Source organism: Carlito syrichta, unplaced genomic scaffold (assembly GCF_000164805.1).
Source record: "Carlito syrichta isolate Samal-C Ts95f unplaced genomic scaffold, Tarsius_syrichta-2.0.1 Scaffold53096, whole genome shotgun sequence".
In the NCBI taxonomy this organism is placed as follows: Eukaryota; Metazoa; Chordata; class Mammalia; order Primates; family Tarsiidae; genus Carlito; species Carlito syrichta.
The window spans coordinates 501,347-514,563 of record NW_006997192.1 but is presented as its reverse complement, the minus strand read 5'-3'; the positions used below and the strand labels follow the sequence as shown (position 1 = coordinate 514,563).

Genomic DNA, 13,217 nt, shown 5'->3' with positions numbered 1-13,217 from the left:
ATTACTGCAAGAATTTCTTCTCATATTTGACACTGGTTCCTCGAAATTGTCCACGAATTTTCCGGATGTACTAATCTGAGGACACCTGAAGGTGGTACCTTAGCAGTTCCATTGCGTCTAAGCAGGCCTGGAGCTTGGCAATCAGACAAGTGGATATTGATCCTTAAAAAAAAAGCCGGGCTCGGTGGCTCAGCCTGTAATCCCACGCCTTTGGGAGGCTGAGGTGAGTGGATTGACTAAGCCTGTGGGTTCGAGACCCACCTGGGCAGCGAGACCTCATCTCTACAATAAATCAAAAAATCAGCTGGGCGTGGTAGCGCACGCCTGTAATTCCGGCTACTCGGAAGGCTGAGGCGGAAGGATCGCCAGAGCCCAGCAGGTTGAGGCTGCAGTGGCCGGGAACGGCCACTGCACTCCAGTCTGGGCGACAGAGTGAGACTCCAACTCAAAAAAATAAAAATAAAAATAAAAATAAAGAGTATACCCAAAAGAAATATGTCGGCCAACCTCCTTTAGAAACAGGGTCAAGTTGGAAAATTTTCCAAAGGTGTCACATTAAACTTTAATAATACCTACAATTTCATGAGGCTTTTAACTTTGCATATTGCTTTCCCAGGCATTATCTCATTTCATGTTCTATTGCCAGTGTCTAGGTGTTTAGGCTGGATTACAATGACATAGGTATCAAAATGTTGACAGGGACATTTCAAATTGATTATTACTATGCTGAGCAGAAGTATTTCACAGGAATTAACTGGCTTCAAGATTAAGAATTAAAAAGAATTCAGATTCGGATAGGTCTCTTATGCCTCTGCTCTGTGGCTTGATGTTGATCAAAGCCCTTTCACTTTTTTAATTTTTATTTTTTAAGGAGAAAATGCCTGCCTTTTTTTCCCTCCCCTTCATCCTTCTGATTTCTGATTTTCTTTTTCTTAATGAATCCACAGGTGAGCCCAACCCCAGGGTGCATCCGGGCTCTCATGAAGATGCTGTACTGCCCATACTGTCGAGGCCTTCCCACGGTGAGACCCTGCAACAACTACTGCCTTAATGTCATGAAGGGCTGCTTGGCAAATCAGGCTGATCTCGACACGGAGTGGAATCTATTTATAGGTAAGATGCGTTGAAACAGATCGGAGAACAGAGACGCGAGAGCTGCAAGTGTTTAGAGTTTGATGGGCGAGTCAGAAATTGTGATGACTTACAGAAACTAGGGCGAGTTTTAAAACCAGCTTTTAGCAAATTATAAACAAACATTTTTCTTCTGTTTTTATCCTGAAAACTAAGACTTTCTGGGATATCGTATGGGCTAGTCGTAAAGATTGTGCAGGCCAGCTGTACTAAATTAGTTGATTTCTCTGATGAAGATAAATGCAATCTTGTTGAGTTTCAGTGAACTCCCATGAGAAGGGACAAGTTAGAAAAGAATCTTGTAAAATTAAAAAAAAGAATCCACAGTGCTGTCTCTTTTTTACCTGTATTACTTTGGCATAGTCACAGGTATTATTAAACAACTTTTTTCTTAAACTTCTAAGATAAAAATATTTGGCTAAAATATGCACATCCTCTATCTCATGCACACAAGCAAGAAACAGCCTCCAGTCTTTAGAAGGTGGGAGGAAGGGAGGCGTGAAGGCTGTAGGGAAGAATCATGAATCATGGCTGTGTTCTTGGGTTGCAGAAATCATTTCGGGGATTGTGTTGCCCAAAGATATTTCCCATATTGCTATCCAAGGATAAAAGGACACATTTTATAGTCAGGCTTCTCCCAGGAAAATACACAGGCCTTGAAAGAGTAAATGTGTTTTCTCCCCCTCTGTCAAATGGCCTTCAAATAAAAGTACTTTCAACTGCATTTACTGCAATTACATAGTGACAAGCAGAGTGGTGAAAATAGAAGTGGCGTTTGTCAGCCTCTGAGGGCCCTCATCATTTATGCAAACCTCTACCCCAGAAAGTGTTCTGACATCTCAGATTTGGGAAAGATAGGAAAAAGATGTGTTGAATGTGTTGGAATTCAGAAAAGCCCAGGCTGAAGAAGAAGAGTTTGGGTGACGAGTATTCCGTTCTGACAGTGAAACCCATTGGCTTATTCACTATTTTGCATAGGAAGGCCAGAGGAAATAGTTTTGGAATTAAAAAAAAAGAAAAGATTTTGCAGTGGGCAGATTCAAATGGAAGTTATCTAACAAAAATCTCAGAATCTTTTTTAGAAAGAATAAATTGAAATGCAGTTATCTCTCCCTTCAGTGGGAGGACAAAATCGGTTTGTGGGAATGAGTTACTTTATTTGGAAAATGAAGGAGTTTTTTTTTTAAGTTAATCATTAAGTCATCTTCTAAACAAAAATGACATGATTCTTTACTATAATTTTTCTACTTTGCTAAGATTTTGGAGGCGGTGTGGAAGATATAAGATTTAGATTTTTCAGCAAAGACAAGATACCCAAATACTGATAATAAAAAGGAACTCTCATCAAGATATCTAAAAAGGTTTGCATACTTTTTCAACAAGATTAAACCTCACAGCACCACTTGGTCATTCACATAGGTCGTTCATACTTTTTGGTTGTAACTGCCCTAATTCTTGGCACAGTTCAGTTGCCTTTGGTCAGCTTGCCAGTTATTGATGAAAGTGAACATGTAGGTTTTGTAACTTAGAGCAGGACATGATTAAGAATGAGACTATAGGCTTTTGAACTTGTAAGAGCAACAGTGACTTCTTAATTGGCTTTGTGTCCTTGGTGCTCGTTGGATGTTTTCACAGAAAACAAATCCTTACAGTTGAGCTCAATTGGGTTTACTGGATGCCAATTGGATGTGAAATGGAATGTCTGGAAAATCGTTTGATTTAAAAACTAAAATTTGAATGCACTGTGTGTTGTTGAATGTACTTTAATGAAAAGCAAACCTGGTGGTGAGTCCTCCATGAATGTATTTCATGCCCTTTCTTCCTCTATCTCCCTCTCTCTTTTTTTAAAAATTTGTTTATTAGCCCTAGAGGGCTTCCTTCTGTTTTCTTACTCCTGGTTCTGTGATGGCATTGAGAATTGACCACCAACATAGACCTATGGAGAAAAATATGTTCTTGTTAATACTTTTCGGGGTGTGAAGTGTCTGTTTGCAAATTTATTGCATGAATTAGTCAAATGTGCCACTTCCATTTTCCACACAAATACATCTGAGATGACAGTGTTACAGTGTTCATGAATTCAGCGGCAAAGATCAGTGAGCAAATTGGCAATCCAGCAAAAATTATATATAATAGCTCTTTCTCTGGCTAGCACCTGCAGCGCATCAGTTTTGGGCTTCTGGCATCTCCTCACCCAACCCTCCACTCCTGTTGCTGTCAGTTGCATTCGCCTTCCCTGCCTACTGCACAAAGTCCCAGATTATACATTTTACAGTTTTTTCTTCTTTAATTATGTGCCCATCTAAAATGTGAACAGTGGTATGAAATCAGCCATCAATAAAAACAAGAACACATCCTCATGATCTTGACAATGCCACAAATTAATTGAAAGTGATTAGTGATTATTTAGAATTCACTGACGTCTGGATCATGTCAAAAGGAAGTGAGATGTTTTAGGTGTTCAAGTAAAAATCCCAGTGGTATTCCAACCACCACTGAAGTTCTGTAGTATTTTGGGTTTTTGGTTTTGTTTTGTTTTTAATCTTCAGGGGGAAAAAAAATCAGGAGTCTGTTCAGGATGCATTTTCACAGTCTTCCTCCAGGAAGTTTAACTCTGTGCCCTGCACAGAAGAGTTACTCAAAAGGTTCTTCTTGAGTAACTGTTACAGGAAAAAGAAAGATCTCCACTTTTACATAAAGAGTTTTTTTTTTTTTGAAAAGTTGCTGACAACATTAAAGAAGATGTGACTAGACCCATTTTAGAGCACTTGAAAAGCCTCAGCCCACCTCTGACAGATCCCCCTTCACTGGCTTTCTAGCAGCTTGTGGGCTTTTTCTAGTACAAAGCACAGCACAGCTTCTACCTGTGGCATCAAAACGAATGGTGGTGCTATGTAGCCCCCCGCCCCCCGAACTAGGCTGGACAGGAAGGAATACTAAGTCTTGCTGTTGGAAACAAGGCAGGGTGGTAGGAGAAAAACCTAAATTGAGGCACTGAGTTTCTGCTGAGTCACTTATCCCAGGTGTTGAGTATATTCACGCATAACTTATCCCCAGCCCAGTCTTTGAATCCTGCCTACATGCAAAATGATTATCTTGAAAAATGTTTATGTTTAAATTAAAATTTCCTAGAGGGTGAGTTTGTGGGCAGGACTTATTTCCGTAAGATCCTGTGGTTATTTTGAGTGTTTGGCATTGATACCAACGCTCTGGAGATAAGAATTGTTCTATTTGACAAAAGGCCACGTTGCAGATGACACCTAGCTCATGAACAGAAAAGTCACGGCTGAATTACATTTATATAGCTATAATAAATCTTACATCTACTTTAAAATTGAGGATATGTGGGATAGCCTCCTGCAAACATCTGGTACCTTCTAAGCTTTTATAGACTATGAGAACCGGAGAGAGATTTTCAAAGGAGGTTGCCAGTGTGGGGAAACAAAGGTTGGTGAGACAAAAGGCAGGGATTCTATTTTATTCTATCTGACTTTTTATCTCTAAAATGTTATAGAATGTTTCTAACAGCAAGTGTCAAAGTGAGACCTTAAGGGGTTTTTGTCCCAATTATATAACCTAACTTTTTAAGCTATCCCAGTTAGTAAAGACCCTAATAATCATAGCATATTGATCCAGTTCACTATCTATCGTGAGGAAGCTAGATACATGCATTTCTTTGTCCTTAGGATATTTAATGTGGTTAAATTAATCATGATAAATTATGATAAAGTGTTAGAATAAAAGAACAGAATGCTAAATGTTTACTCAGCAAGGGGATTTAACCTAGTCTAGAAGGCCAGAGAAGCCCTACTTTGGTAAGTAGAGAATAAAATAGTAAATAAGATAGTATTAAATTAGCATTGTCAAACACAATTGATGTTGAATAACCACAGCATATATAATTATTACAGCACAGCCCTCAGATATCTTTAAGGTCTTGTGACAATTTCAATAGGCCTAGTATGATCTGTCTGTGGTTCTTAAATGCTCATTTGTTTTATTTTTGGCATTTTCTGTGATCTAGTATCACCACCTTCACCACCACTGCCACTGACTCGAACTGATGAGATTTGGAGGATTTGTATTATTTTTTCATCAGGAAAAGTTTGAGTTCCCTAATCTATAGCTACCTTCCAATGGGGAAAAAAACAAAAAGCCAGCAAAGCAACTTATATTTCTATGTTTAGGTCTTGGACACTCATAGTGCAGACAAATCAGTGGTATCAAACTTCCTGGGCTTCTTTCTTTTAAACTGGCCAATTATTAAGTCATCTCATAGCACAAAGACCAAAAACTAGCATGAGAGTATTAAACATGAAACCCAAAGTGGCCACTTTTTCTATGCAAGAGACCCTGAAGTGGGCAGTAGCCATCCATTCCCTCATTGATTCATTTACTCAACAGGTGTTTGCTGAGGGCCTACTAGAGACTGGCTTTAGTTTAAGTATGGAGATAGAACAGAGAACAGATAACAGATAAGTCTTCTGTTTGCTGAGCATAGTACTCAATATATGTTCTTTACTTCGAATAAATGGAAACAAGACAGACAAATGGATGGGAATGTGGTGCTCTATTTTATTTTGGAAGTCTATTCTTTTAATGGAAGTATGACTAATTCGATAACTTAAAAGTTACATGTCTCTGTTGTTAATGGACTCCATGAGTGCGGGGATGGCAGAAACAAATCAGATAATGAACCTGATTCTTTCATTGTGACAGCAGCTATCAAGTTGTAAATTAGAGCCAGCTGCAAGGAAACTGCGTTAGGTCAGTTGAATGACTAGTATCACATAATAAATGGTTACTTTGGTGCACAAATGACTTTTTTAGAACCTGCAAGAGTTGTTCATCTTCAATGTGATTTTTATATTCACAACTTTGTGTTTGGGGAAAATGTTGCTACATACGCCTTCTTTGATAATAGAAAATATTTACTTTTTTCCAGTAAAGAAGCTCAGATTTTCTTTTATAAAATGTACAGGGCCATGTAATATTGCATTTCAGAAGGATAATTAAAAAAACACACACAAGGAACGATTTCAAACATTTGTGGAAGATACCACACTTTTAAAGATTTTCCCAAGAATGAAATTCTATAATATAAATCTGATATGAAATTTGATAGTTACAAAGAATTCCATAGTAAGTATGATATGACTCTCACTGATAGATCCTGAAATACTATGTTGCAAAAACCTCTAGACCCTAAACATAGAAAATTATTTCCTTTAGATCAAAGTAAAAGAAACGTTCAAGAATTATATTTAGCAGCAAGTTTTCAAGGCTTCTTTATCTCTGCTTTGTGTAATACAAGAGCCTATTCAATAATACAGCCCAGAAACACAACTCTTAAATTGAGGAACAAAAGCCAAAGCAATTATTTTAAAATCTTTTTCTGTTAGCTAGAGAACTTGGCGTTTGTCCTGTGCATTCCTAAAAGCACCAAGTAAGATTCAAAAAAAAAAAAGCAAAAAAAACACAATAAAACAAAGAACATTGTTCAGTTGAAATCTAACACCACCCAACCTTCTGCCTTTCTTGTATTGTCATTGATTCAATATTTCTCACTTCGGGTGGGCATTTATCATATGATGTGTTCTCACTAGCAGAATGCATAACTGATGCTAACTACTCGCTGAAGAAAATAGAAAGAAAGAAAACAGTTGGACACCACCCAGCAGCCTGTCACTGGCTACACTTGTTATCAATTACCTAAGTTTAGAAAATGGTTAACTCTGAACTCTGCATATGTGAATGTGTTTTTCTGTCGTACAATAGGGTTAATACCTTAGGATGGCATACTGCATAGGTGCTATTCAACAAATAAAGAGGCATGCATTTCTTAACCTCTGAGCACTTACTAATGCTGGTTTTGAGACAACAGCTCATGGGATTCACAGGACTGCAATTTCTATTCTTTTTTTTTTCCCTCAAATTATTTATTTTATTGACTCTTCATTTGCCAAAAAAAATGTAGAATGCCAGCTCTTTCAAATTTCACCTGGTTTAGAAAGAATGGCAAGAAGCATTCATTTTTTATCTATGAAGACTTTCCCCTCAAGCTTGTGGGACAGTTTAGAGGTAGATTATCTTGAAGACTTGTTGGACACAGCAGTGACAAAAAATTAGTATAATTTTGTGAAAATCAGCTCTTCTTGCTTTTCTCTCTTCTTATAAAATTCAGGCTAATTTTGACTTTTTCCCTATCATTACTTAAGTATTGACAAATAAAACTTTAATATATTTAAGGTATACAATTTGATTTTTTGATATGTCTATACATTGTGAGATAACTGCCACAATTAAGTTATCTAATATACTCATTACCTCACATAGTTATCGTTTTCTTTTTTTTATCAATATTTTTTATTATGATATTGTGGGGTACAGTTAAGGGTTAGGTATACAAATATGTTTCATTCAGGCACCCTGTTGATAAGAGGTGTTTCCCCGTCCCCAGACAGGTATTTGCTACCGTTAATCCTATCTCCCTCCCGCCCCCATAGTTTCCCACTACTGTTAGTCATTTTCTTATAGTGTTACATTGGATGTTCAAGGTCCATTATATGAGTGAGAACATGTTATACTTGGATCTTCGTTTCTGTGAGAGGTCACTCAGTATTATAGACTCTAGTTCCATCCAGGTTGCTGCGAAATTCATGATTTTGTTCTTTTTTATGACTGCGTAGTATTTTGCTGCCCATCAAAAGAGGACTCAATTTCTATTCTTAGTCAAGCAATTTTCCCATGGGTCAATGTACATCAAATTTAAGATTGCTAGTCATTCTGGTGTGTGTGTGTGTGTGTGTGTGTGTATTTCCTACATACTCAACTTCCATACATTTATCATTGTAATTGCTCCATTTCTTGTTCACTGATGACTTCAAATGTGATATTCTAAACTAGATTTTTAAGATGGGCTTTTTGGTACAATATCGTATGACACAAACCAATGACTTGAACTGAGGCATATCCATTAGGCAACTATAATATCCATTAGGATATAAGATGTTTTGTTTCTAATAGTAATTTCACTGAAATACCTCTTATGCCTTATCAAACCCTCCAGTTCTTATGAGAACCAACAACAGAAGGATTTAGTTTACCAAGAGAAAGCAGAGTACATCAAAATGATTCAAAGTGGTTAGAGAACTGTCTTTGTATTGGCATTTTGATTTTAATTTATACTTCAATTTCAGTCTTTTCTATAAATAGTTTAATTTGATGTTGTGTAAAAAGGTACTTGTTTTTAGTAACTGATATTTGATTTTAATAAAACGTTATAGTTTTCACTGTCATGTTTTCAAGTCCCAGTTACAACACAAGATGCCTGGCTTTTGGCATACCAGGAAAAAATGTTTAATGATTCTTTAGAAGGGAATTAAATAGATTCCCAAAGGCCCAGAAACCCACGCAAAAATCAAATACTGTAGACATTAGCCTGGTGATATTCCTAGCAATTCCAATTTTCAGGGATAAAAGAAGCATGTGGTAGAAGAAATTGTCATGATGTAGAAAGTAGAAAATAAGAAATATAAATAGAGCTAAGTGGATTTTTAAAGAACACACTAAACCACATAGCTACTCACAGATAGCAATTGTGTAACAAGTACTACGGCCTCCATAACCAAAGAGTCCTTAGTGCGGTGACCAAGTTAATAGAATAAAGAAAGGAGGAGTTTGCCTCCTGAGGTATTTAGAACATTCTAAAAGTCCTGATCAGAAGCTAAAGTGAAAAATCCTTATTTTAACCCAAATAATAATTCTTGTACAATGTAGCAAAACTTCATTAAAATATCTTAATTAGTGTTAAATGATAGTACTTAGACTTCTTTTTCCGCAAACATAATATTTACATTACATAAATATATAGATATATTTTCCAATTGTACTAAAAACTCTTTTAATTCATGATTATCTCTCAAATGGAAATGCTAATCATAATTTTATGTTTGAGTCATGTTTGAAATGAGTTTTCAGTTTCCTCAGGTTTGCTTCTTTAAAAATTATAAAGGAAACTTTTTTAGAATTGTATTATCTTTCATCTTGTTGTCTTTGTGATTTATTATAAATAACTCTCAAAAAAAAAAAAACCCCAAAACCGGGGGTGGAAATTAGGTGGGAATAGATGGTCCCAGTGAAATATTCTGGCGGTTAGAGGCAACTTTTCATTTGTTTCTCCAAGGAGGGAATGGGTATAAATATCCCTGGAAGCAATTTAAACTTTTGAGAACATTCATGCTATATGAAAACTTTGAGCTTGTAACTCATTTAAAAATATTGTGTCTATAGATACTTGGTCAGATAGCGAGGAGAGAATTTAAATTAAAATAGAGCACGAAATATGCCTTGTCCTTCAAATAACAGCTTATATATAAATCCCACATGAAAAAGATATGTCCTCAATTTTTTTCTTTGCATGGATTTAAATAATTTGCTATGCTAAGAATTTCCTTTATTATAACCTCTGAAGAAGTGAAAATTAGAAAGCGAAATGAAAAATAAGTAGTTGAATATATGGCGTTACCCCAAGCAGGGATATGTATCTATATGCATTCCATTTTTATTCTTTATACATCTTTTAGAAGGATAACACCAATAATTAAATACCAAATAAGGCTGTGAATATTCACCACTAAAATCTCAATGCTCAGGAAATTAACTGAATTAATGAGGGGCCTAAAAATTATATTGGGTGGAATGACTACATCAGCAAATGTGAAAGAGTTTTGGAAGTAACAATGACTATCCATTTGATTGCCAGAACCGATACAGTTTTCAGACTGACTGAATCAGGCAGTGATTCCCCCTCTTACCTCAGCCCCACATTTATCTTTCCAGTGATTTCACACCAGCTCGAAGAGGTCAATTCTCTCTGAGGAGGAAGCAGAACCACTCCTCTCTAATAATGTTCCTTGTCTTCAGGAGAGAGTTTTCTCAGAATCCACCACAATGGCCTGGAGAGGCCTGTTGGGAGTCTCAGTACTGTCTTTGTTCACATGTTTCCTGGTTCTCTAAATTCAGTGCCTTTGATTATTGCTAGATGAGTTTCGTTTCTTCAAAATACTTTAGTGTTCCACACTCTCCTGAGTTGAACACAGTCATAAAAATATGTTCTACAGTCCAGAACCTACGGGTGTGGCCCAACCGGAGAAGGGAATGGAAATCGTCAATAGTCCGAAGAGAGTTCCTCAGCCAGAATTCTGCAGATATAATAAAATTGCACTTGGAAGATGTGGGTCATTCATTGGAACTGATTTATAAAAGGTGTTTCCACTAAGTGAAACACATATGCCCCTTCATTAGCCAGGCTTGCTGTATTTTCAATCAAATCTCTGTAGCTGAATTTAAAATATTTAGCAAGTTCTCTGGTGACCCAATTTAACATGTGTCTAATACTACACTTAATTGATTGAAGATCCAGATATGTATTTCTCAAATTTGTCCCAAGAGAATGTTTAAATATGCCTTGCTACTCACTTGCAACCATAGCATCCAAATTCTAAAACTAAGAAAGAGTTGTAAGAAACGTTATTCCTCTGTTTCTATGGTTCTGGATCTCATTAGAGGAATATTATGTAAATAGCCGCAATTGCTAATGTGTATTGGGGGCTTACTTTATATCAGACAATATTGTAATTACTTTATACTTTTGATCCTTACAACAACACTATTCAGTAGTTAATATTATGATCTCAGTTTTATAAATGAGAAAACTGAGACCAGATGAGTTAAGTGATCTATTCAAGGTCATACATCTCATAAGCTCCAATGTCAGGATTTGAATTCAGAGCCTAGGTCCTTAACCACTGAGCCGATGAACTTCTACTAAGTGTCTGGGATGTAACTCTTAGTCTCTGCCTACATGGATTGATAGGGTATATTGGGGGAAATTAGGAATTTGATATTGCCAGCACTATCTAGTAGAATCTTCTGGGATGATGGACATGTTCCATGTCTGTGCTTTCTAGTATAGGAGCCTCTAACCACAGTGGCTTTTGAGAACCAGACACATGCCCTGTGAGACTGATGAACTGAGCTTTTTAAAAATTTTATTCAATTATAATTAATGTTAATTCAGTCATATGTAGGTAGCTATTGAGCACTTAAAATGAGAATAGTGTGCCTGAGGAACCCAATTTTTCATTTTATATTTTTTATTGTGGATTGCTTACCACAATCAAATTATTTTTAATCAATTTAAATTCCAATCACTGTATGTAGCTGGTGGCTACTCTGTTGGACAGTACAGATTTCAATCGTTAAAACACCTACCATAGCTGGGCTCGGTGGCACAGCCTATAATCCCGCACCTTTGGGAGGCTGAGGTGAGTGGATTGCATGAGCCCACGGATTCGAGACCCGCCTGGGCAGCGAGACCTCTTCTCTACAATAAATCAAAAAATCAGCTGGGCGTGGTAGCGCATGCCTGTAATTCTGGCTACTCGGAAGGCTGAGGTGGAAGGATCGCCGGAGCCCAGCAGGTCGAGGCTGCGGTGGCCGGGAGCAGCCACTGCACTCCAGTCTGGGCGACAGAGTGAGACTCCAACTAAAAAAAAAAAAAAAAAACCAAAACACCTACCATTTGCATGACATGATTCAACTTCTACACATGTCCGATTTTCTCACAAATATTTATTAGGTTATTTTTCGTGCTAAGATCTAGACTAGGCACATATATAGTAGACACAGAGAAACTAAAAACAATGCAACCAAGTCAGGCACAGTGACTTACACCTGTAAACCCAGCACTTTGGGAGGCCAAAGCAGGAGGATTGCTTGAGCCCAGGAATTCAAGACCAGCCTAGGCAGCATAGTGATATCTCATCTCTACAGAAATTAGCTGGGCATGAGGACGTACGCCTAGTCCTGGCTACATGGGAGACTGAGGCAGGAGGATTATCTGACCTCAGGAGTTCTAGGCTATGGTGATCCATGAGCATGCCACTGCACTCCAACCTGGGCAACTGAATGAGACTCTAACTCAAAAAACCCCCAGAAAACAAAGCCATACAACATACAATGAGATCCTGATACCTAAGAAATGATTATTTTCCAATCATCTGAGATGTGTGCTTTCAAAGTGGATTTGGTTAAGTGAAGAAGACATAGTTAAGAGCACCAGTCTTTGAGTCATAATGCATGAGTTTCAATCTTGACTCCACCGTTTACAATCTGTGTGACTTGGGAAACATTATTTAACCTTCACAAATCTCAGTTTTCTCATCAATAAACTGGATACAACAGTACCTACCTATTAGCATTGTGAGGATTAAACTAGGATAATTTGTGTCAGTCACCAAAGGATACGGCATATCCACAGAGGTAGCACTGAGGGCAGAAACAATTGGGAGTCCTGTTCAGGTGAATAAGACGTGAAGGTGTGAACAGAAAGTAGGAATGAGACAGAGTGGGCAAGTAGGTAGTAAGACATCAGGACAGTGGGAAACTGCAAACCAAAGAAACATGGGCAAGCTGAAAACCAAAGGGAAATGGTGAGACTTAATCTGTAAGAATTAATGGGCAGGATTAGAAGTAGTACATTTCATCAAGCAAGCTGCTTCTCCTTCTTCTCCTTCTCCTCCTCCTCCTCCTCCTCCTCTTCCTCCTTCTCCTCCTCCTTCTTCTTGAGAAAAAAGCATACACATTTATTTAATGTATATATGTGTGGAGAACCACAGAGTGATTATCTCAGAAAGCTGCTGCTGATACCTGTTTTGGGATTTTCCTTGGTGTCTGGGAGGCAGGCCCAATCCCAGCAGAGATGGCCTTGCTCCTACTCAGGTGAGTAAGCACTGAGTGACAGCAGGATGGAAAAGCAGGGGTTGGAAGGCAAGGATAAGCATGGTGTGCTTTGTAGCTTGTGAGGAGACCAGCCAGGCTGAAATAGACACATTTGCTAGTATACACTGGGAAGTAAGATTGGTTAAGAATGGACTGTGGAGGGTTTGAAAGCCAGGCCAAATACTTGACTTTCTTTATCGTGGAAGCAATGACAAGGCACAGGGGCTGTTTTATCCAGGGAATGGTAGGATCTAAGTAGTAATCTGACTGGTAAGTAACGAATGGATTCAGATGGAATAGAC

General features: G+C 37.7%; 1 protein-coding gene across 1 annotated transcript in view; it reads left to right on the top strand.

Annotated features, from left to right (window-relative positions):
* Nucleotides 1-13,217, top strand: part of GPC6 (glypican 6) — a 609,707-nt gene that overhangs the window by 207,614 nt on the left and 388,876 nt on the right. Inside the window, exon 2 of the mRNA XM_021707914.1 lies at nt 948-1,113. Within this exon, the coding sequence (XP_021563589.1) occupies nt 948-1,113 (166 nt within the window). The remainder of the gene's footprint in view (nt 1-947; nt 1,114-13,217) is intronic.